Below are 24,669 nucleotides of genomic sequence, written 5' to 3'. Positions count from 1 at the left end.
GTTCTTAATTTGGGGTTCCTGACCTTTTAAAAAATATTAATACTTTGGTAACTACCCTACCATAATTGGTTTTCATTGTGACCCTATGTCTTTTTTATGCATTATTTTGAGAAAATGTTCATAGGCCTTACCAAACAAAAGGGTTCATTCAGACTTTAAATGTCTGATTTTAACTCCACAGAACTAGAGACCCCTATGCCAGTTACCTCTTGATCTTTCTCCACCTCCTGACACCTGCTTTCCTGATGACTTTTGTATGTTGCTGCCTTTGCTCTTCCATTAGATCAAAACTCCTTGGAAAGAGGGACTATCTTTTTATTAATTATATCCCCAGCACTAAGTCCAGTGCTTACTACATAGTAGCCATTTAATAAAAGTTGATTAGATTAATTTTCAGTGGGAGCATTCATACCTCAGAAATAGGTATACTCTGCAAATCAGAGCCTGGTTTACTCTTAATCATTGTCTAGACTTAAGGAAGTGATGAAAAAAAAAAGATAATAATGCAGATTAAACTTAAAAATATGCTGTGAATATCTTTTCCTCTTATGAGCCAGTTGTCCAACATTTATCATCATGCCTCTGAGGCTATAACAATAAAAATATGAAGATCTTACCTAGATGCACATAGCTTCTAAGTATACAGCTTCAGTTTTATCCTTTCTCCTGCCCTTCAGATTTCTATCTCAAATTATAGATGTCATAGTTTTTACCTAAATGTCTTACCAGTACATTGGAATTATATATATATTACATATATATATAATGAAGCTTATTAATCTTCCCCCAGAACTTGTTCCCTACTTGTAAAGAGTCCAATAATTCAACTAGTCACCCAGGATTGAACGTTTGTTGTTATCTTTGATCTGCCATTTTTGCCTTCATGGAATCTCTTGCATCTATCTCCTCTACTCTCTTTCTATTCTAAGTTATCATTGCCATGGGCTTGGAATATTATGAGTCCAACAACATGGCTTCTTAAGTTACTGTTTGCTTCATTTTTCCATCTACCACCAAATTCATCCTTCAGCTCATTGTTCATACTGATTCCCTTTAAAGGATTTACTTCCCAGTGATAAGGATACAGGACTTGGAGTCAAAAGAGGCCTGGTCCTGGTACTTACTAGCTTTGTGATCAGACAGGTCAATGAACTTGTTTCCTCAACAGTAAAAAGGGAATAATAATACTTACATAACAAGGTTTCTCTGAGGATCAAGTATAAAGTATTTTAAAATCCTTAATGAGTTATATAAATGTCAGATGCTATTCTAGATCAAAGGCTCTTAATCTGTATTTCAATATAATTGCCTTCTTTGAAATCCCATTTTAAAAAGTCATTTTGACAAGGTGTTTTGCAGACTGCCAAAGGGTTTCCATGGCACACAAAAAAGTTAAGAACTTGGGTTTTAAATTAATATTCCTTATATGAAAATCTTATCTCATTACTTCTTTATTCAAACATTTTAATGACTTCATAGTATCTTTTAAATAAAATTTAAATTTCTAAGCCTGGCATTGAAGGCCCTCATGTCAACAATCACACTAGTCTGTAGATATAGATCTAACATTAGGAGGAACTGAGATGAGGGAGGTAATTTGCCCAATATAATAAGCAAGAGAGACAGCTTTTATACTTGGTTTCTCACACCCTATCCCCACTGCTCTTCCAATCATTCCACATTGCTTCTTGTAAGGGAAATTAAGCACTGATATTGAAGACAAAGGAAAAGAAAGTATCCATGAGGACCGGGCAGTCAACAGCACTAAAATCTTCAAAGAGGAGAAGGAAGCACAAGAAAACAGTCTTGGGTTTAGTATTTAAGAGGTCGTTGGTTATCCTGGGTGCAGTAGTTTTAGTCATTTGGTAAATAGAAAATAATACTACAAAAAATTGAGAAGTGAATAGAAGTAATAATTTAGTAAGAAATTTAGCTTGTAATAAAATTTGTTTTATCATTGCAGAAGAAGAGTTATAGAATAATTATCTGTGGAGAAGATTAAGGGTGAAGAATTTTGAAGAATGAAGGTGATCAAGTTGTATTGCTAAGGAGAAAGTAAGAATTAGTAGATGTGAAATGATTGAAGATGAAAAAGGTCATGTTCCAGATAACAAAGAAGGTTTGAGGGTGTAATATCAAAGTTATGAGTAAAAGGCTAGATCTTAACAAGAAGAAAGTTCAGCTCTTCCTCAAAGACTGAAGCAGATAGAGAATGATAAAGAATGGTTTTGAGGTATGGTGCGGGGAGGAGAGGAACCTTATTGTTGATGATTTTGATTTTTATCAGTGGAAGAAGATGTGAGCTCCATTTCTAAGAGGGAAGTAGAGCCAATGATGTCAAGATATTGAGGAGAATTTTAAGTTTCAGAATTGCTGCTGTGGTGAGTACAGGATCTAGTTAATAAAGGGTGAATACAGCGAATTCTTTATGAAAGATGGCATGACAGATAGGTCACAGAGCAGCTTACTCAAGGTGCATCTTCTTTAGCTTACTAGTCTAATTTACTATTCTGGCTACTAAGGCTGAAGGGCTACAAATACTGATATCAGCCTTTACATTTTGATGTCCTAAGTCAATGTTCCAAATGCTCTCTCCTAGATGTAGTTCTGTCTTTGGAAAAAGTCAGTAAAAATCAGAACTTTATATGAAAATATCACACTACTGATTAAGAAAAAGAGAGTGAGAAATGAAAAAAAAATGTTCTACAACCATTGGCACCAGTCTTTCCTTATAGATTAGGAAGAAATAAATAGAATAGCAATAAAATAAACCTTTGATCCTAGCTTTTGGGATAAGAACTTACTGTTTGATAAAAATTGCTAGGAAAATTGGAAACTAGTATGGCAGAAACTAGGCATCTACCCACACTTAACACCGTACACCAAGATAAGGTCAAAGTGGGTTCATGACCTAAACATAAAGAATGAGATTATAAATAAATTAGAGGAACACAGGATAGTTTACCTCTCAGACCTGTGGAAGAGGAAGGAATTTATGGTCAAAGGAGAACTAGAGATCATTACTGATCACAAAATATAAAATTTTGATTACATCAAATTGGAAAGTTTTTGTACAAACAAAACTAATGCAGACAAGATTAGAAGGGAAGCAATAAATTGGGAAAATATTTTTACAGTCAAAGGTTCTGATAAAGGACTCATTTCCAAAATATATAGAGAATTGACTCTAATTTATAAGAAATCAAGCCATTCTCTAGAGAATTGACTCTAATTTATAAGAAATCAAGCCATTCTCTAATTGATAAATGGTCAAAGGATATGAAGAGACAATTCTCAGACAAAGAAATTGAAACTATTTCTAGCCATATGAAAAGATGCTCCAAGTCATTATTAATCAGAGAAATGCCAATCAAGACAACTCTGAGATACCACTACACACCTGTCAGACTGTCTAGAATGACAGGGAAAGATAATGTGGAATGTTGGAGGGGATGACTAAGCCCCTAAAACAGGGACACTAATACATTGTTGGTGGAATTGTGAATATATCCAACCATTCTGGAGAGCAATTTGGAACTATGCTCAAAAAGTTATCAAACTGTGTATAACCTTTGATCCAGCATTGTTACTACTGGGCTTATATCCCAAAGAGATAATAAAGAAGGGAAAGGGATCTGTATGTGCATGAATGTTTGTGTCACTCCTCTTTGTAGTGGCCAGAAACTGGAAACTGAATAGATGCCCATCAGTTGGAGAATGGCTGAATAAATTGTGGTATATGGATATTATGGAATATTATTGTTCGGTAAGAAATGACCAACAGGATGATTTCAGAAAGTCCTGGAGAGACTTACACAAACTGATGCTGAGTGAAATGAGCAGGGCCAGGAGATCATTATATACTTCAACAATAATACTATATGATGATCAATTTTAATGGACCTGGCTCTCTTCAACAATGAGATGAACCAAATCAGTTCCAATGGAGCAGTAATGAACTGAACCAGCTACGCCCAGCTAAAGAACTCTGGGAGATGACTAAGAACCATTACATTGAATTCCCAATCCCTATATTTTTGCCTACCTGCATTTTGGATTTTCTTCACAGGTTAATTGTACAATATTTTAGAGTCTGATTCTTTTTGCACAGCAAAATAATGGTTTGGTCATGTATACTTATTGTGTATCTAATCTACTGGTCATCCTGCCATCTAGGGGAGGGGGTGGGGGGAAGGAGAGGAAAAATTGAAACAAAAGGTTTGGCAATTGTCAATGCTGTAAAATTACCCATACATATAACTTGTAAATATAAAAAAAAAACTATTAAAAAATAAAATAAAAATAAATAAACCTTTGATTAAGTTTTTTAGTTTCCTTACTTAGTTCCTAAGACTATAATTGAACACCATTGAAGGAAAATCATCTTTTTTATTTTCTATCCTGTTGTGTTATGGAAAAACTTGTTTTCTTTCTTAAATTCAGAATAAAATATATTTTTAAAAATAATATAAACTTAGAACTCCTCAGCACCATGCTTCCTTGCAGTGTCCTCACATCTATCTCTGCTCTCTGTACTGTAGGAAGTGGTGCTTCTGCCTCTTTCCCCTTCTTTTTTTTTTTTTTTTCATCTCATCTCTTATTCAATTGAGTTGCCCCGGGCACCTAAGCTGCTAGTTTTAGGTACAGAAATGTATAAGATTTAGGAGGTCTGGAGATAAATGACAGTATTCATATGTAGGATGGATTAGATAACATTGAAAGTCCCATTCAAAACCAAGATTTTGCTTTCTTAGAAGGAAGTGCCAGATGAAAATCCATGCAAATATTTCGCCTTAGGATTCTCTAAACTACTACTCTCATACAAAGGGGCTATCATACTCTAATGAGAACACACTGTAGCTCTCTTCACTATTTGATTTTTTTGTTTGTTTAATGAAATGATATGTCTTTTTGAATTAGAAAATACCTGCCACATGGGGACAGATTTTGTAATTAGAGAAGGCTATACATACCTTTTAAATTTTCTAATCCAACAAAAGTAGCTGAATCATCCCATGTTCAATTGCATAACCACATTATTATTAATTTAAAAAATGTTTAGGATTTAATGCTATGTAGTTAGAAACAATTCAAAGGGAGATGAGAGATCAAAGAAAGACTCTGAAAAGGATCCCCTTAAAAGACCAAACAGTATAAAAAAATCTTCTTTGGAAAAAATAATGTACTACCTAGCTTAAAAAGCATGATTTAAGCTTTTCTATATATTTTTAAGAGAGCAATATATTTACATTTATAGATATAGATATAGATACAAAAAAGGAAAGGAAATAAAAGATTCTTGGAAGTTGAAGCATTTGCCTTTAAGACTCAATGATATGAGATTGGTCTCAGCATCATCCCCTATTCTTTTCAAAATCAATGAAGCAAAAGACCCTACATGAGGTATATGTTATTTTGTATTACCTGAAATATCTCCTCTATCCTGGAAATTATATTCTCTTCAATAGTCAGAAAATTGACTTATCTTTTCCATCTCAGGATATAAATCTTATATAGAGATAGTGTGTTCCAGGTAATACAGAGCTAAGCCACATGGAAAATAATCTGTATCCAAAGTTAGGAAGAAAACAATTCTCCTATTTCAATAAAGTCCAAAATGAATGATTTCAAGGAAATAACTGGTGACCAGGTGGATTATAACACCTCAAGAAAATATAAAAAAAGATTTGTGGATTTCAGAAGTTCTACTTTCAGCAGAAAGCACATGGGACAGCAGTGGAAATGCTAGGAAGTAAGTAAATGAATTGTAATGGGAATTTCATGTGTCACACATACATACAAACACCCAAACAGGCAAATATGCAAGCAGTGTGCCTACATATGCAATAAGATTAATTCCTCTTGGCTTCAGAGACAAGATTATTTTATTTCTCAACTTTGTCATCAAGGCTTAAAATTCCATGAATTAGAAATTTGCTTTTCCTTAAACAGTCTACAGAGCTAAAATCATACTTGATGAGTTGGATGAAAACATGACCCAGAAAAATGATTAACATGGAGTACAGTGATGGTTGTCTGACAACACTGCAAATACTGTGAGAATTCTTATCATTCACAAGCACTTAAATGGAAAATTAAAAGAAGTATAAACCTAATACAAATAATAACTGAATTAATGACTACAGAACAGAAAAACAAAGGATACAAATTGGGCATCCAATTTAGAATATTGCAATTATAAAATTGTTAAAAGAATAAAATAAAGGATGAAATAAAAGCTGATTATGATAAAAAAATGTCTCCATGGATAAAATACTTGTTTTCCTCCTTTCTGATAAAAAAAAAGGGGAATAAGAATTTCTCATGTAATTGTAAATGTTACTCATATATATTATTATTTAATAAGTATAACTCAAGTAAGAACATCATGTATCTGTCTTACAATATTCTCACATAATTTAATTATTAATTTTAAATATTTTAATTAAATTTGATGATTTAAGAATAATTTTATACATTTAAAAAATCATATGTGACATTATCATATGAAATATTATGCTACACACAATAATAATTTAATTTCAAATTGTCAAATTTTAATAAACCAACACAAATTTAATTAGCAATTAATTATTGAGCGATGAAATAATGCTTGCTAGTTTTGATGGTTAAATTCAATTTAGTTAATCTTGAAAAATCTTCATTGCATATTTATAGTTCCCCAAAAGACACTAGGAAAAACCTCTCAGTGAAAACACAATTGTAATAGTACATGTGAATCACTGAATTGAACAACACAAAACCAAATTCATTAAAGTGAATAAATGGTTATTCACTTAGAATTACTTTCTAAAGAGTCTCAGTCAAGTCAAGGAAGAGAATGGTTATTACCTTATTGGGTGGATAATAGTGAGGTGATGATTCAGTCTTTCAGAGAAATACACAAGAATTTATGAAAAACAGAAATGAAATGGTATAGGAGAAAGATTCATAGAGTCCTAAGCAGTGGACTAAAATCCTGAATTCTAAATCCAGGAGGGGAGTTCAAAGGAAATAACAAGATGTATGACAGAAGAATGAAGAGTATTTGTGATTCAACTTTGTTAACAACAGCTTCTGAAATGGAAAGACAAAAATTGTGTGGATAGAGCAGACCAGAGATGGTTCAATTAACTGCAGTCATTTCTTTTTTAATCCTCAAGAGTTAAGATTATAATTATTATAAAATTAAATAAAAAGAAAGCTTTTTTCAAAGTTTACTATGTATTTAAACTATGACAAAAATAATAAGTAAAAAAAAAGTTTACCATTAATATTTTAAACATTGTTTCTACATATTGGAAAACCAGAAAACAATCACTGATAGGATTACATAAAATTTGAGGAGCTTAGAATTTTCAAGGAATGAACTCTGAAGATATATATATATATATATATAATATATATATATATATGTAGTTTGTTTGTTTGTTTGTTTTTGTTTTGTTTTTTAAGGAAAGCATCTTCCAAATAGGAACTGTATTTCAAAGTCATCAGTGTTAGCAATAATCATTCAATTCACTCTGGCAACTTTTCTACTGGGTTCTCCAGGATATATTCCTAGCTATAATTCTTCCTCTGTTCCCCAACTACACACACACACACACACACACACATACACACACACATACACACATAGGGAAAAAAAAAAGAATCTGTCCATTACTATATACTTGGGAAACAGTATTCCCCACCCTTCACACTCTTTTCTTCATGATTCTCTCCTACTTTTCCTCTCTCCATACTTCATTCTGTTTAACCCCCACATTCAGTTATGTGATTCCACGTGGGGTCGGGATCCACAGTTTAAGAAGCTTTGGTCTAGATAAGTATCAGAAATATTAATACTTACACTCTAAATATGGTTGAAATATGTCAGAATGAACACATCAGGCTAGAAAGTATGAAAAAGGAGTGGGGCAATTCATGAAATAAATAAACATTTTAATAAACAGAAAAAAATCAGAGACAAAAGTTAAAGAACAATCATTAGTAATGAAATATTTAATGTATTTGGGAATTTTTTCTATTTTTAAAATATTGCTCTGATTTTTTAAATCGATGAAAAGCAAAACTAAGTAAGTACTATTTTCTAAATAAACATTTAAATATAAAGAAAGATTCAGATATGGTATGTGATGTAGACTCCCCTCTTCTCTTCTTCAGATCTATTCTTTTAAGTCTTTTTTTCTGTTTTTCTTATTTTTACTATTTTAATCAAGGGTCATTCATCTATAGGCATATAGAATAAGTGAAGACCTAAAGCTTTGGACAAATTGAAAAGCCTCTACAATTTGCTTGTACCCTCTAATTCTTTAATAAAATGTCTGAGAAATTCATTTCTCTTTTTCCATTTTAAAATCAGATACTGTTGAGATAGATACAAAGTCATCTAAAATATCTTTCTATGATATCTAAAAAGATATTAGAGATGTCAGATACAACATAAATATAGAAAGTTTGTTATTATTGTCTTTGTTCTTCATTTTCAAAGAAAACCATGACATCAGGGAAGTGATACTACGAAATTAAGTAAATTGGACTTAAGTCAGGAAGGGCTGTGCAAAATCACTTGCCTCATTTTCCCTTCCAGAGCCATCTGTTTCTAGTGACCAGATACAGATCAGGACAACTGGAGACAACCTTGGATGCAATGGGACCTTGAGTCTTTTAAGCTAAGGTCATCAACAGGTTTGAATGAAGCCACGCTCATTCAGTTATTAAGGATAGATAGCAACAGGCAAAAAATCTCTTTCACCTAGTCAAAAAATTATCTAAATCAATAAATCTGGGAGGGTAAAAGCCTCATAGTTTCTATGTTTAGGTAGCTTTAGATATTTATCTATTTATTTTCTGTATGTGTGTGTGTCTTTGTGTCTGTGTGTTTCTGATTCTATCTCTTCATATATATTCAGTGATAATTTTAAAAAACAGACAAAATTAGTTTTACTCTTTTTTTTTCACATCCTACATTTCTCATGAAAGCTAGTGAACAAATAATAAAAATGAAGGAAAAGAGAATAAATCCCAAATTATGAAGTTGTTCTTCTGGTCATGTGGATAGGGAAGAGTTCATTAAAATATCCAGCTGCAGGTAGACAAAATGAAGAGGGTGTTTAAAAAGGGGTTCGGATAATCAACAAACCATAAATCCATATCCCATTCAGTCACAATCATAAATAAGTTAAAATGCCTATAAACCACTCTGTATACCTTTAAGTATTCTTATACTTAATTTCAGATTATAAAGGGATCATTTACATTATATGACTTAAGCTAATGATTTTTTTTTTCAAAATTACAACTGTCTTTTACTGTTAAAAGTTAATCCAAATTTTAATTGGACATTTTTATGGAGCAGGCATATTGCTTATTATTATTTCAAAGGAAAAACAAGTCTGGAATAGTGTGGGTAGAACGCATCAGGAATGAAATATAGGGACACTCAGCAATGAAGAAAAGCCTACACAACAATAATCTTCATTTGTCATGGCTATACTTTGTTGGAATCCTTACTAACTGCTAACTAATTAGAGTTGATCTAATCTTACAAGAAGATTTTGGCCAGAACCTGAAACAAGGTAGTAAGTAGAACTAATTAATACAAGGCTTGTGTTCACACCTTTACTCATTGGAGTCCACAAGTATGCTAGCTTCACAAAGTACACTTTCTAAATTCAAGGGAGTCCACACCTCCCTTAAAGCTCGTTGGGGCAGAGAGCACTATGGGAGAAAACCCATAATCCCATTCTCTCAGAAGAGTCAGATAAAAGGCCAGTGATGAGGGATTTATGGCAGAATACATTTTTTCCACTTGGCTGGCTGGTGGCTGACGAAGAGCTTTCAGAGGATAAAGCTACGAGTGAGAGTTCAGTGGACAACCAGATTCATCTTCATCTCACACCACTGTAGTTGGTGCCTGGGCTCCCCAGAAGGAGACAAGAGAGACATTCCATCTCTGTGTTGGTTGGAGACTTGAAGAAAGCAGAGGCAGAGGCTGAAGGACAGAACCTTTGGATTTGGAGACATCTGAAGGGCTCCAAGCCTCTAAGCCCTGTGTTTTGAGAAGAACAAGAACTCCAACATTTGAACTCTTAACAATACTTCATTCTCAGAGGAGGGCTTAGGATGATCTACCAAAAAATTGTATTGCATTTGTCATCCAATTTTCCATAAAGAGAATAACCAGCAATTTAAAAGAAATTTCCCTTTTTTCCTTCTTCTCTTGTTTCTTCCCATTTGAGCTAAGGAATGTGTATTATACATATATGCTATATTATATAAAAAATATTATGCACATCATATGTAAATATATATATCCTTGTCACACATATATTCTGACCTCATATCCAATTTTCCATAAAGAAAATGATCAACTATTTAAAAGAAGTTTGCTTTTTTCTTTCTTCTCTTGAAGCTAAGGAATATATACATATACATATATATCACATATATGACATATTATACATATTATATATGTGTATTTACACACACATATATGTGTGTGTGTGTTTGTGTATATATATATATATATATATATACACACACACATTACCTTTTCACACATTCTGATTTCATATCCAGTTTTGATTTTTTTCAAAGAGATAGAATTAGGCAAATTCATTATTTGTCTTCAAAATTTTACAATGGAAAAGATAAAATTTTGAATCTGAAAGCCCAGATTTGAAGTTTGGCCCAGAATTTTGAAACTAAATCTATGCCAAATTCTCATATTCCAGATGAGGAAACTTGGGATTCAAAGAAATAAAAGGACTTTCTCAAAGGGCCACAAGTCTTAAGTGCAGGATGAGGATTGAACCCAAAATGCTTCCACATTCAGTTCTCCTTCCAGCACTATGATGTCTCCCATGGGCTGCATTGAGTAAGTCTCTGGGTTTTAGTTTCTTATTATTTAAAAGGAGGGGTTTTGGACTAAAGGATATCTAAAGAAATAATAATGGGATGCTATGTACTCAGAAACATCTTTTTTATGTGTCTCTTACACATCATCTTAGCAACCAGTGCCCTTAAATTATGGGAAGCTAAAGGAATTTTCTTCTACAATGCCATAAGACAAAAATCATATAAAATAAAAATTTTAGGGGCATTTCTTTTTAAAAATTCTTTTAAAATTAATTTATGGAATAAAACAGTTTATGAAGTAAACATGAATTCCTATGAAGCAAATAGTTAATACACAACTTGCTCTTCCTTTAAATATGAAATAAAATAATCATGTACATTTATTTTTTTCTTATTTTCTTCTTTTCTTTCCCTCCCCCCACTGAGACAGCTACTATTAGAAGTAAATGGGTATATACATGTAAAATTATTCTTTACATATTTCTATTTATCAGTTTTTTCTCTAGATGCAGATATTGTCCTCCATACATCCTTTATTATTAATTTGAGTATTTATAATGGTCAAAATGACTTATTTGTTCAAAGTTATTCTTATAAATTTGGGGAGTATTTTTTTATAAATTGTTTGATTGAAGGAGTTTTGTACTTTTGCATTATTGTTTTGTACTTTTGCATTATTGTATCCCTAACATATACATGTATATCCCTTTGTATTTTGGGAGGACACTGGATAATTATAGCAGTCCAGACCCTTGATTTCAATGGGATAGAAGATTTTAGTAATAAAGTACAAAATTTAAAAATAGACAAAATTAGAAGGAAAGCAGAAAGTTGGGGATGGATTTTATAGTTAGCTTCTCAGAAAAAGCTTTCATATCTCAAATATCTAAAAAACTTTGCAGAATTTCTAAAGATTCAAGTCATTCCCCAAGTAATAAATGAGTCAAAGGATAATGAACAGGCAGTTTTCCTATGAAAAAATCAAAATAACTTATATGTACATAAAATGGTCTAAATCATTACAAATCAAAAATTAAAACAACTTTGAGATATTTTATATCTATCAGATTGGTTAAAACGTTTGAAAGGAAAACAACAAATGTTGGAAGGGATGTGGATAAATTGTGACCCTAATTCCTTGGTGTAATTGTGAACTGATGCAGCCATTTTGGAGAACAATCTGGAATCAGGCCCGAAGAATTATTGAACTGCCTATAACCTTTGATCCAGTGACACCATCACAATATCAAAAATGTGGCTAAGAAAAACTTCTTGAAAATACAAAATTCTAGAAAACAATTTGTTTTTTTCCTTGAAAGAAAAGGATGCCACAAACTCCTACTTTGATCAATAATTACTATCTGATTTTAGTCTTTTGTTTTAATATTTTTATTATATTATATCTGGTTGTTGCTTTACCAAGATAAGTCACTGTTGCCTCAGGATAGCCTTACAAATAGGATGAGAGTCTCAAAAGCTTTAATTACTCAAATTAAATAAAAGTTACTTCTGTTTGTATTTATCTGATGAGAATTTTAATTCTCTTTCCACACTGTGCTTTACTTCCATTTCTTTGAAAGGACAGAGTGAGGTGCTTTCAGACCTTTATAGATCAAGTGTATTCCTATTTATCATGTTCCTTTCCGGGGTTAAAAGAATATAATAAGCCCTTAGGCAAATGAGCCAGTGTAGGAAGAGAGCTCTAAGGCATAGTGTGCCTCATTAAAAATACAACAACAAAACCAGATTTCTCATTATCATTCCTTCTCTCAAAATCACAGAACAGTTGCAAGGTTCTGTACATGCTTTTAATTGATTATGAAAAGTCTCTTGGTACTAATTTTTAGGTTTCCAGTACAACACAAAATAATGAAACTTACAGTAAAATCAAGGGTATCTACCATATTATATCACTTCAACTAGAGAGATACTAGGAAGTTTCATTTTAAGGTATTAGCTATAGTTAGAGCTTTAGCTTTAGGCTTAACTTTATATAACTAATGCTGCACTGTTCTGAAAGGTTCAAGTCTTATGTCTGACTCATATATACCATGTAGCCCTATGGAAAGCAACTTATTCCTTCAATGCCTACTAGAAATGCGCTAAAGCTTTATATTCCGGATTCTTTTAAGTTTTAGAACAAGTTTCTTTAATGGAAACTCTCTGTACTAATAAAGTAACATAGTAACTGCTTTACATAATTTTTCAATATATTCTCTGTTCTGACAAATGAATTATTTAATGTTCTATTTTCAAAATATCTAAAGCCCTCATTTGAGAGACACTTAATGCAAGCACATGGCATACACACCAACAAACATAATAATTGAATAGAAATTAAATGATTATCAGAAATATCTAATCTAAGCAAGGGATCCAATATCATCTCTAAACAATTCTTTTCCTCAAAATAATGAGAAAAGTTAAGGGAAATCATGTTAGGTTTATACAATTCTTATATGAAGGAAATCATTTAGGAAACAACTATAAAAGACAGTATATAAGGAGATACAGTACTGGTTTCTCTAGGTTGGGATATGATCACGATCCAGGAAAAATAAATCTGGTAATATATTTTAGAAAGAAACATAGAAAATCTCTATGTAGTTCCAAGGCTGTAATATATCCAGAAGAACTCTGGATTAATTCATAGGATTCCATGTGACTTAAAAGATGGTTAATTCAAGTGCTTCTATATCCAAAGGATTGCTGTCATGCTTCTCATTCTCCTAACAAAGTGCCATTGAGAATGTTTATCATTCTCTTGGCCTAGTTCTTCTACAATACATGATTCTGAAGAACTGACTTTATTGGAGATCTTAATTTCAATCACCAATAGAATGTAAGCTCTTTAAGGACATTTTTCTGTTGCTTTGCTTTGCTTACAGAAGGAATTTAATGCATACTTGTTACATGAGTAAATGTAAAGATAGATTACCTTTTAGATGATTCCAAATCTGTACTAGGTTGAATAAGGTAGACTTTAATAGATTAGAAAAACCAAGCATGTCAGTTGATGCATTTAAAAAGAATAATTTTCTATATTTTTATCCATATAAATACATTTTAAATATATATATATGTAATTTTCCTTTGAAACAAAAATTTTCTTCCTCCTATATTTATTTTTATTTGTCTTATGTGTAAAAAAAAAAAAATGGACTACACCAACTGGTATAGCTTAGTCCTTTCCACATATTCACAAATTTCAGTCTTTCTAAAATAAGAGGGTTTGTATGTTTTATTTGGTAAATGAAATGGTTTATAAAATAGCTGCAGAGTTGTACGAATTCTAGTACCATAGAGCCAGAGGTACACTTCGTGTTGGAAAGAGCTTTTTTCTCTTATTATGGTAGTATCAATTGATCTATGAGTTTTCCCTTTATAACCAAAGTCTCCTATAATAGCAGGAAGACCAGGGATGCATGTATATGATGATGGTTTTTGCCGAAGTCAGACTAATGTGACTGGATAGGGAAGGGAAGGGAAGAGAATAAGCATTTTTTAAATGCCTATAATGTTCCAGTTACTGTGTTAGGCATTTGTAAATAATCTGATCTTCACAACAACTCTGTGAAATAGGTGCCACTATTATCCCCATTTTAAGTTGAAGAAACTGAGACACAGGTTAAATAACTGAACCAAAGTCACCAAAGAAGCTAGATAAACTTAGGTCTCCTTAACTCCAGGACTAGTGCTCTATCTACTGCTGATATTCTAGAGGTAGGAATAGATTTGAGTATTTCCCAGAAACATCAAAACTATTCAAGGAATTCATTTTATCTATCCTTCACTTATAGCTATAGAAATAGGAACAATATATTCTTTACAAATTACAATTACATTGTTCAGGGGCAATCTACATTTCATTGTCATTCTTCAAGGCATGTTTTTTTTTTTTTTTCCTTTTCCTAGAAGAAAAGCAACTTCAAAATAAGGATTAGGAACCTACATTGGTAGTTAAAGAGAATACAAATAGAACCATGGACTGTTTATTATTAATTCTTTTGTTATAGGTGTTTTTGTTATGAATGGAATGCCTTAGGTAAAAGATAAGATAAATTCCTCACAAGAAAATGAGACTGTCTGCATCACCAACACATACTATTACTTTTATTCTTGCTTTGCAGTTATAATATAGACATTATGTCAAGTGGGTTCAGACTACACAGTGGAATAAATGCTATTTTAGTTTCCCTACTTTCTGCTAAAAAAGAGAGCCCTCAATTCATCAGTTAACATTGGGGACAAAATAAAATTTCCAATTTCCAAAGTAAAGCAATATCTTTTACATGAAACCTTTCTTGATCTCCCAATTGTTAATGTCATTCCTGTCAAACTACTTTTATTATGTGAGTGTGTGTGTGTGTGTGTAGGAATTGTTTTTTTTTTTTGTACTTGTTTGCCCAGCCTAACTGGGTTTGGCTTTTCACCAATCAATCAATCAATCAAGGAATCAACATGTATGAAGTGCCTATTATGTGCCAGCCACTGTACTAAGCACTGGGGATGAAAAAAAAAGGTAAAAGACAGTTCTTACCTCAAGGAGACAACATTCAAACAACTAGCTAGCTGGCTAAATAAAGGATAAATAAGAAATAATTAACAAAAAGAAGACACAGAATTAAGTATTAATAAATATTGATTAATTGATTCAGAATGAGAATACAAGTGTAGGGATCTGCTAATTACTGAAACCTATTAAAGGTAATTATCTTTCTTAGGTTAAAAACACTTCTTGATTGAATCAAATAATTACAACTATGTGGGGAAAGGGCCACGATACCACCTTGAATCAGTCATTGCTTGAGAGATTTGAACAAGAACTAGGGAATTTGTATAAAATAAAGTAATAGTCAGAGGAAGGTAGGTGGTTAGGCAAATGAACAGAGCGCTAAATTGTATGTCAGGAAGATTTGAGTTCCAATTCTAACTTAGAGATACTAATTGTGCAAATCTTGAGTAAGTCATTTGACTAACTTGGTGCTATTTTCTCAACTGTAGCATAGGGATAATGATAGTGGTTGCTTTTAAGGATTATGATGAATCTCTGCAAATCTTAAAGTTATCAATAAATGCTAAGTATCAATATTAAGAAAGAGATAGCAATTCTACAGGTCCGGAAATGGAAAAAAAAAAGAATGGGATCATATAGAGGTCAGTCAGGAACTGGTAGCCCAGAGAAACTAGAAAAGTGAGAAAAATAAGCTGGAAATGAGCTGTAGCAGAGAAGCAAGATATTAAAGAAGTCAATAGCTCTAAAAGCATTTCAGAAAAAAAATCCTGGTATTCTTTGTGTTTCTGTTGCCTATATTTCCAGTCATTATAGTATAATCTTCTGTTTCATCATTCAGATATTTTCAGTATCTAGGATTTCACTTGCCCCTAGAAATGACTTAATTAATGCAACAAGGTGATAGAACTAGAAAGTAGATAGATGAATAAATGTTTCATGTAGGAAACATAACTTAGGCTGAAGTAAGGTTTCTAAAAGATCTTTCATCTTTTCATCTTTCATCTTGGTAAATGACAAGGACATGGAGGACAATAGTTTGTAATAAAATCAAAATTCTCAATAAGTAATTACCCCTAGAGTAATTTTATACTAACACATATTCTTGGGCTTATTACTTTGTAAAACTATGAAGAATATTATTATTATATTGCTGGTTTCAATTTTCTAAATGGATCAACTTTATTCTTCCAGCATACTGTAATGCCGGAGAAACTGAGGCAAGATAGAAATTAGAGAGTTTTTAATATTTTATTTGAGAGTGAGAGACTGTGCTGGGACCAAATGGATCTATGGTTAATCCCAGACTATTGTCTTGAAGAATCCAGCAACTAATATGTTTCCCATGAAGTATATATACACATGTGGCTCCAAATGATCAGGGTAGATTGAGGCAGGGGAGGAGTCACAGCACTGAGAGCAGGTTCTGACAGGGTCCAGAGAGGTACCTACTGGACGTTCTGATAAGTTGGGATCAAGAAAAACAAGGACAGAATGGGAGGAGGCACCAGATATTTTGATAAGTAGGGAAGGGCGGGGGTCATGATGTCTAAGATAGAAGGTCTCTCTTCTTATCTGGATCAAATATTTACAATTTATAATCTTAGATTAGGCAACCCAAAATTATATCAGTTCTAACGATTAGGAGGGAAGGGTGGTGTTGCAACCAGGAGGATTGAGGCAGAACAATTGAGGAAAACTGAGACAACAATTGAGGAAAACTTGAGACAGGATAATTAGGGAAACCGAAGCAAGAAAGTTAAAGGGAACTGTGGCATAACATTACAAAAACAACTTGACATAGTAAAAATAATTATAAATTTATAAAGTTATATATAGTTATACAAATATTATAATTATGTAATTAGCATAATTAATGTAGTAAAAAATCTTCTTTGGTCTTTGTCCTATTTAATTTTCTTCCCAAATTCCAAATCATTGGTTAACTGGTTGGTCTTTCAATTTATTTTGTGTTATACTGGGCTGAATAAAAAAGAATCAGTTTCTTAAGACTGAATTTCTAAACATGAATTTCCCTCATTTTCTTGTTCTATTATAACTTTATAATGAGTTAAATAGAATAGCTTTCCTGAAATGGATAGGTTTTCTTTAAATTACATTTTTCATTTCTCCACTTTTTTAAATATCATTTTTAATTCAATTTTGAATTCCAAATTTTTGATACCTACCTGCCCCCCTCTCAAATGGCAAGCAATTTGATATAGAATATATTAGTTTGTGCATGTGTATACATATACATACTTATGCAACCATGTAAAATATATTTCCATATTAAACATTCTGCACAAGAAAAAACAGGACAAAAAGAAAAGCTATGATTTTTTAAAAGTGAAAATAGTATGCTTTGATCTGTATTTATACTTCATCAGTTTCTCCTCAAGATGTGGATAGCATTTTCCAGCAGGAGTTTTTTGGAATTGTGATTGAAATTATTTGAGAAAATTTGACCTAAGGAAACTAATTTGCTGCACCCAGACACCACAGAGGTTGTCTCCTCTTTCTATCAACAGCTTACTACTATTTGATCACCATTTAGTCTTTATACCAAAATGCACATTCTTTTATCTACTATACATACTTTTAGTTAATACATTATTCACCTTATAGAAGGTCAACTTACCTGTTGAGTCACATTTCCTGGATCAGCCTCTTTGAGTGGATGTTTAATCTCATTTTCTATTGTGTAATATTTAATCTCTGTTGTGGCCTTAATGTTTCCATCACAGTAGACATTTACATTGACAGAGCCAGCAGGGAAATCTTATGAAAAACAAATAAGAATCAGGAACTAAATATAATTCACATCCTACATCTTTATATAGCTTGAAATATAAAAGCAAAGTTTGTAGCCTCTGCATAAAGATTTCATAGTAGTTCTAACAGAAAAAAGTCTTTCAAAATTGAGTCTTTTACTTATAAGCACTGTAGAGAAAAATCCATACTTGTAACTCCCCAAAACCTTAGGAATCATAAGAACTGTTGTTTCAAATCAGAAAAACAGTAAAGCAGGAAATTTCTTCCTTCTACTCATCAAACTTCCCTCTTGAGACTGATGATCTATGATCACCTTTGTAACACACCAACATTTAGAAAGACCCCAGCATTGAATCAGAAACTGTATATTTGTTATATCTATCAAAATAAGCTTTCCTTAATTATAGAATGCTTTTAAAGATTGTCTTTGCAAGGAGCAATGGCAAATGGAATTTCAAAATTACATTCCAGTTTCTTAGATTGCCAAGCCTTGGGAAGAGTTATCTTAATGCCTGCTCCTTAAGCATAATTTACTTCATATCAGTAGCATATAATCTTTCTGTATGGTGTATGATATATTAGTGAAACACTGACTATCCCATGTTTCTTACTAGGCATCCCAGCAGAGTTCAAGTCACCTTAGTACTTTAAATGTCTCCATAAAAGAATAATCATGAACAAACATTTTCATAGAAAAGGCTCCAACTGGAATTATTTTAAACAGAACCTGAAAACATCTAAAGATTTATTTGAACTGGATAAATTACTGTCCCTCAGTCTAGAAAGCAAGTAAATCAACAAAACATCAGAGCTATTCTTATACTTGATAAAGCTCAGGGCATATTCAAGAGCTCTTCTTAAGCAAGTATTAATCTTGCTTTTTTCCAAAAAGCACTGAAGATTCCTTTATGATAATTCTCTGGAAAATCCACAAGAACTCAGTAAGTTCTGATTGTAAGAGAAGCAATGCATATGGTGATTGTTGCCCTTAATTCTCAAGAAAGACCAAAATGACATCACCCTGTTAGAGTCAAGTTACAGTGTGTCCGACCAAACCAACGCAAGCTTGGTCACAGCTTGTCACAGGTTGAACACAAATAATCCATATGAATATTTGGAGTAGCTTCTCTAATTTTGCTCATCTTGTGTTTCCTTTGAGCTAATTCAATTCTGATTTGCTCATAGAGCACAGCACCTTCTCTTATGAGCACTTGCCATGATGGGTAGAACTGTGACTGGGTCTCCCATGTCAAACTTGATTCTAAAATTCTTAAGAGATACATAATGAATAGGCAAAGCAGGGTGCCATTGACCATTGGGTGTTTTGTTTGTTTTGTTTTTGTTTTTGTTTTTGTTTTTGTTTTTGTTTTTTTTTTGCTGAGGCAATTGAGATTAAATGACTTCCCCAGCATCACATAGCTAGGAAGTGTTAAGTATCTAAGGCCAGATTTGAACTCAGGTCCTCCTGAATTCAGGGCTGGGGCTCTATCTACTGCATCAGGTGCTTAAAAAATAAATAAAATGCCATGACTCCTGTCTTCAAGAATGAAAGAACTTAATGGGAATGGGGAGAAGACATGTTAATTGAGACATGTAAGCAAATATAACTACATTAAAACTAAACATATAATCATAAACAGGGAGTGGAAGCAAGAAGTTAATCTTTGAAAACTTTGAAGAATTAATTGAATAGCTTTTATTGAGCACCTACTTTGGGTTAGGCACTATGCTTTTGAAGGTTAAGGACATTTTTTTCCCAAGACTAGAAAGAATGAATTATAAATATTGAGACAGTTGGTAAGGCTGGTTTTCTTGGTAGAAGTGGAGTTTTTGCATTATTATTATGTAAGACAAGATGGTATTTGTGAAGAAAAAAATAAAATAGGAACTGAGATTGACCTAGAAAATTATCAATTTATTTCTACCTCAACTCTTCAACCCAAAATATTTTCTTAGGACACATGGTATATACAAATAGCCCAACATTATAGATCTTGTCACTAAGAAAGTTGGGGAAAATATTGTGTGTAAACTTTAAGATATAAATATGATTGTAAAATAAAACTCACTGGTAAAGGTCTTTCACAACAACATCTTCAATGAAATTATTTCTTTATGTTGGAATGTTTTAATCTATTCAGTGGTTATCATAAAATTAAGAGCCAACTTGTGGCAATTCCATAATATCAAGAACTATATAATCAGGCAAAGTATGCCAAATAGTAGTACTTTAGAGAAATACAATTAGTGATATTGTTATATATCCCTAGAGAATAGAAGTTTCTAAAATGGAGGAAGTAAAGAATGAGACAACTGAGGAAGTAATTATCCTTAATGTTTCTCAGTTTCTTCATCTGAAAAATGGGGAGGAAATGAATGAGATAGTCTTCAAAATTTCCTTCAAGTTCTAAATTAAAGTATATGATTTTATTTCCCAGGAAATCTCATACCTCTCCAAGGGAAGGAGGCTATAGAGGAGGTATAGAAAAAAATGGATTGAAATTCAGAAATCTTGGCTTTTAGTATCTCCAAATTTTTTTAATTTGCTGGACTTCAATTTTTTTTCAACTATAAAATCAGGGAATTAGATGATCTCTAAGTTTCATTTTAAATATAACACTTTATGATTGTATGAGGGAAAATCGTCTCACAAGAATCATTGTATTTTTTCTATCTCCACAATTTTTGGTCTGTCCCTGCACACTGAAAATGACCTGATAAGTAATAAAGCATGGAGAATTTAATTCAAAGAAATCCTCAAGTAATTGGACATTTTATTTTTTAATCTTTAAAAAAGTGATATATTTATTTTCATAATAAGCAAAATTAAAAAGTAGTTTTAAGCTCTTTGGAATTTCCATTGTCTGAGAAGTTGCTTTCTTTTGGGGATGGGGGAGAAGCAATTATATAGCCCAGTCCCATCTGGTGAACATTAATCTCTTTGCCTTTGGTTTCTATGGGAACCAATGTGGATCTGTTCTGTTTAGATACTTGGTTTTTGTATGTTCATTTTGAAATGAAGCTATGTGGCTTCAAAAATGTGAGTCATACCTCAAAAAGTAGCATGGGTTTGTTCTTTATTAGTAATGCCTCCTCCAAATTATGAAATTCAGAATGAATTTTTACAACTAAATAAAATTGTTTTTTGAAAGAAATCAACAGAATCTCTGCAAAGTTTTTAACATAAAATGTAATTTGCCTGAAAATGTTTCTTATAGTCTATTCAATCTAACTGAGCAAAAATTCATATAGTATATATGTACTATGTGCAAGGCATTTTGCTGTGGATATAAAGACAAAAACCACAGAAATCTTTCTTCTTTAGGAGCTTATAATCTGCCATGTACAACTCATACACAGCTAATTGAATACAAGGTAATCTGAGAAAGAAGAAAGAATTAACAATTTGGGGATTAAGAAAAGGCTTCAAGAGATTAGCAATAAGGATTCTGAAGGCAGATGAGGAGAGAATGCATTCTAAGCAGAAAGGATGAATGTAAAAATGGATGGAAGTAGGAAATGCAATGATCTCATAATGCAATTTATCTAGAGCACTGGGTATAAAGGAGAGGAAAGTGAAAGTTGAAAAGGCAGATTGGATTACATTGTGAATGGAAATAGAAACTGCTTGTTATATTTCATCCTTGAGACAAAAGAGATCGATTGGAGGCTAAACAGAGGAATGGCAAGATTAGAACTGTTCCTTAGGAAGATTAATTTTATGAATTAGGAAAAAAAAATCATTTGGAAAAATAAAAACTCAAGAATATCAAGTCAATAATGAAAAAGTATATAAAGGAAAAATGTGATTCTAGGCAAGTCTAAAATCTTTCACCATTTACCAAGTTAAAATGGAAATATGGCCTAGATATAGAGATTTTTACACACATGTATACACATATACAATATATGAATATGTGTGTACATGTATACATGCATACATGTATGTATAGTGATAGATAGATAGATATACTTATCTATGTCTAGTAGTAACCGTCTCTAGGGTGAGGGGGAAGAAAGAAAGGGAAAAGGGGAAAATTTTACTTGATAATTTTGTTGTATATTTGAAATGAATAGCCATTTGTGCATACTAGAATTGTAGCTTCTTTTTTAATAATTTTTTTGTTAAAGAGGAAATAATTGACATATTTATTTTACAGAGAATCTTCTCTCACTTCATTAAAAAGTGGGAGAGGAAAAGGGAAAAGGAAAAAGAGTAATAAGGGAAGGGTACAAGAAAGGGGAAGGGATTCAAAGGGAGGAGGGAGGGATACTAAAGAGGGAGAGCTGCATGACGCAAGTGGGACCAATAAATTTAATGCTAGGGAAGAAGGGAAGGAGGAAAAGAAAAAGAAAAGTATAATCTGGGGATATTAGGATGGCAGGAAATACAGAATTAGTCATTTTAACCGTAAATGTGAATGGGATGAACTCTCCCATAAAGAAGAGGCGGATAGCAGACTGGATCAAAAGTCAGAACCCTACAATATGTTGTTTACAGGCATTGTTACAACACATTTAAAACAGGGAGATATATACAGAGTAAAGGTAAAAGGCTGGAGCAGAATCTATTATGCTTCAGGTGAAGTCAAAAAAGCAGGGATAGCCATCCTTATCTCAGATCAAGCAAAAGCAAAAATTGATCTAATTAAAAGAGATAAGGAAGGAAACTATATCTTGCTAATGGGTACTATAGACAATGAAGCAATATCAGTATTAAACATATATGCACCAAGTGGTATAGCATCTAACTTCCTAAAGGAGAAGTTAAGAGAGTTGCGAGAAGAAATAGACTACAATAGTGGGAGATCTCAATCTTGCACTCTCAGATTTAGATAAATCAAATCACAAAACAAATAAGAAAGAAATTAAAGAGGTAAATAGAATATTAGAAAAATTAGGCATGATAGATCTCTGGAGAAAACTGAATGGTGACAGAAAAGAGTATACTTTCTTCTCAGCAGTTCATGGAACCTACACAAAAATTGATCATATATTAGGACATAAAGACCTCAAAATTAAATGCAGGAAGGAAGAAATAGTAAATGCTTTCTTTTCAGATCACAATGCAATAAAAACTACATTCAATAAGTGTAAATAGACCAAAAAATAATTGGAAACTAAATAATCTCATCTTAAAGAATGATTGGGTGAAACAGCAAATTAGAGACACAATTAATAATTTCACTCAAGATAATGATAATGGTGAGACATCATACCAAAATTTATGGATGCAGCCAAAGTGGTAATAAGGGGAAATTTTATATCCTTAGAGGCTTACTTGAATAAAATAGAGAAAGAGAAGATCAAGGAATTGGGCCTGCAACTTAAAAAGCTAGTAAAAGACCAAATTAAAAACCCCCAATCAATTACTAAACTTGAAATTCTAAAATTAAAAGGAGAAATGAATAATATTGAAAGTAAAAAAAAAAAAAAACTATTGAACTAATAAATAAAACTAAGAGTTGGTTTTATGAAAAAACCCATAAAATTGATAAACCTTTGGTAAATCTGATTAGAAAAAGGAAAGAGGAAAATCAAATTAGTAGTCTTAAAAATGAAAAGGGAGAACTTTCCACCAATGAAGAGGAAATTAAAGAAATAATAAGGGGTTACTTTGCCCAACTTTATGCCAATAAATTTGATAACCTAAGCAAAATGGATGACTACCTCCAAAAATATAGGCTTCCCAGATTATCAGAGGAGAAAGTAAATTGCTTAAATAGTCCCATTTCAGAAAAAGAAATAGAACAAGCTATTAATCAACTCCCTAAAAAAAAAAAAAATCCGCGGGACCAGATGGATTTACATGTGAATTCTACTAAATATTCAAAGAACAATTAGCCCCAATGTTTTATAAACTACTTGAACAAAGAGGGAATGAAGGAGTCCTATCAAATTCCTTTTATGACACAGACATGGTACTGATACCTAAACCAGGTAGGTTGAAAACAAAAAAAGAAAATTACAGACCAATTTCCCTAATGAATATTGATGCTAAAATCTTAAATAAGATATTAGCAAAAAGACTACAGAAAATCATGCCCAGGATAATACACCACAATCAAGTAGGATTTATACCAGGAATGCAGGGCTGGTTCAATATTAGGAAAACTATTGGTATAATTGGCCGTATTAATAATCAAATTAACAAAAACCATATGATCAGCTCAATAGATGCAGAAAAAGCATTTGATAAAAAGCAACATCCGTTCCTATTAAAAACTCTTGAGAGATTAGGAATAAATGGACTTTTCCTTAAAATAATCAGTAGCATCTATTTAAAACCGGCAGTAAGCATCATATGTAATGGGGACAAACTGCAACCATTCCTAATAAGATCAGGAGTGAAACAAGGTTGCCCACTATCACCATTACTATTTAATATTGTATTAGAAATGCTAGCTGTGGCAATAAGAGTTGAGAAACAGATTAAAGGAATAAGAATAGGCAACGAGGAAACCAAATTATTACTCTTTGCTCATGATATGATGGTATACTTAGAGAACCCCAGAGAT

At 32.3% G+C, this 24,669-nt stretch overlaps 1 protein-coding gene across 1 annotated transcript in view; it reads right to left on the bottom strand.

Moving 5' to 3' along the window:
- Positions 1-24,669, bottom strand: part of BANK1 (B cell scaffold protein with ankyrin repeats 1) — a 400,016-nt gene that overhangs the window by 245,127 nt on the left and 130,220 nt on the right. Inside the window, exon 5 of the mRNA XM_051965591.1 lies at positions 18,018-18,157. Within this exon, the coding sequence (XP_051821551.1) occupies positions 18,018-18,157 (140 nt within the window). The remainder of the gene's footprint in view (positions 1-18,017; positions 18,158-24,669) is intronic.

Source organism: Antechinus flavipes, chromosome 6, assembly GCF_016432865.1.
Source record: "Antechinus flavipes isolate AdamAnt ecotype Samford, QLD, Australia chromosome 6, AdamAnt_v2, whole genome shotgun sequence".
NCBI lineage: Eukaryota > Metazoa > Chordata > Mammalia > Dasyuromorphia > Dasyuridae > Antechinus > Antechinus flavipes.
This window is presented reverse-complemented; position numbering and strand designations above follow the sequence as displayed.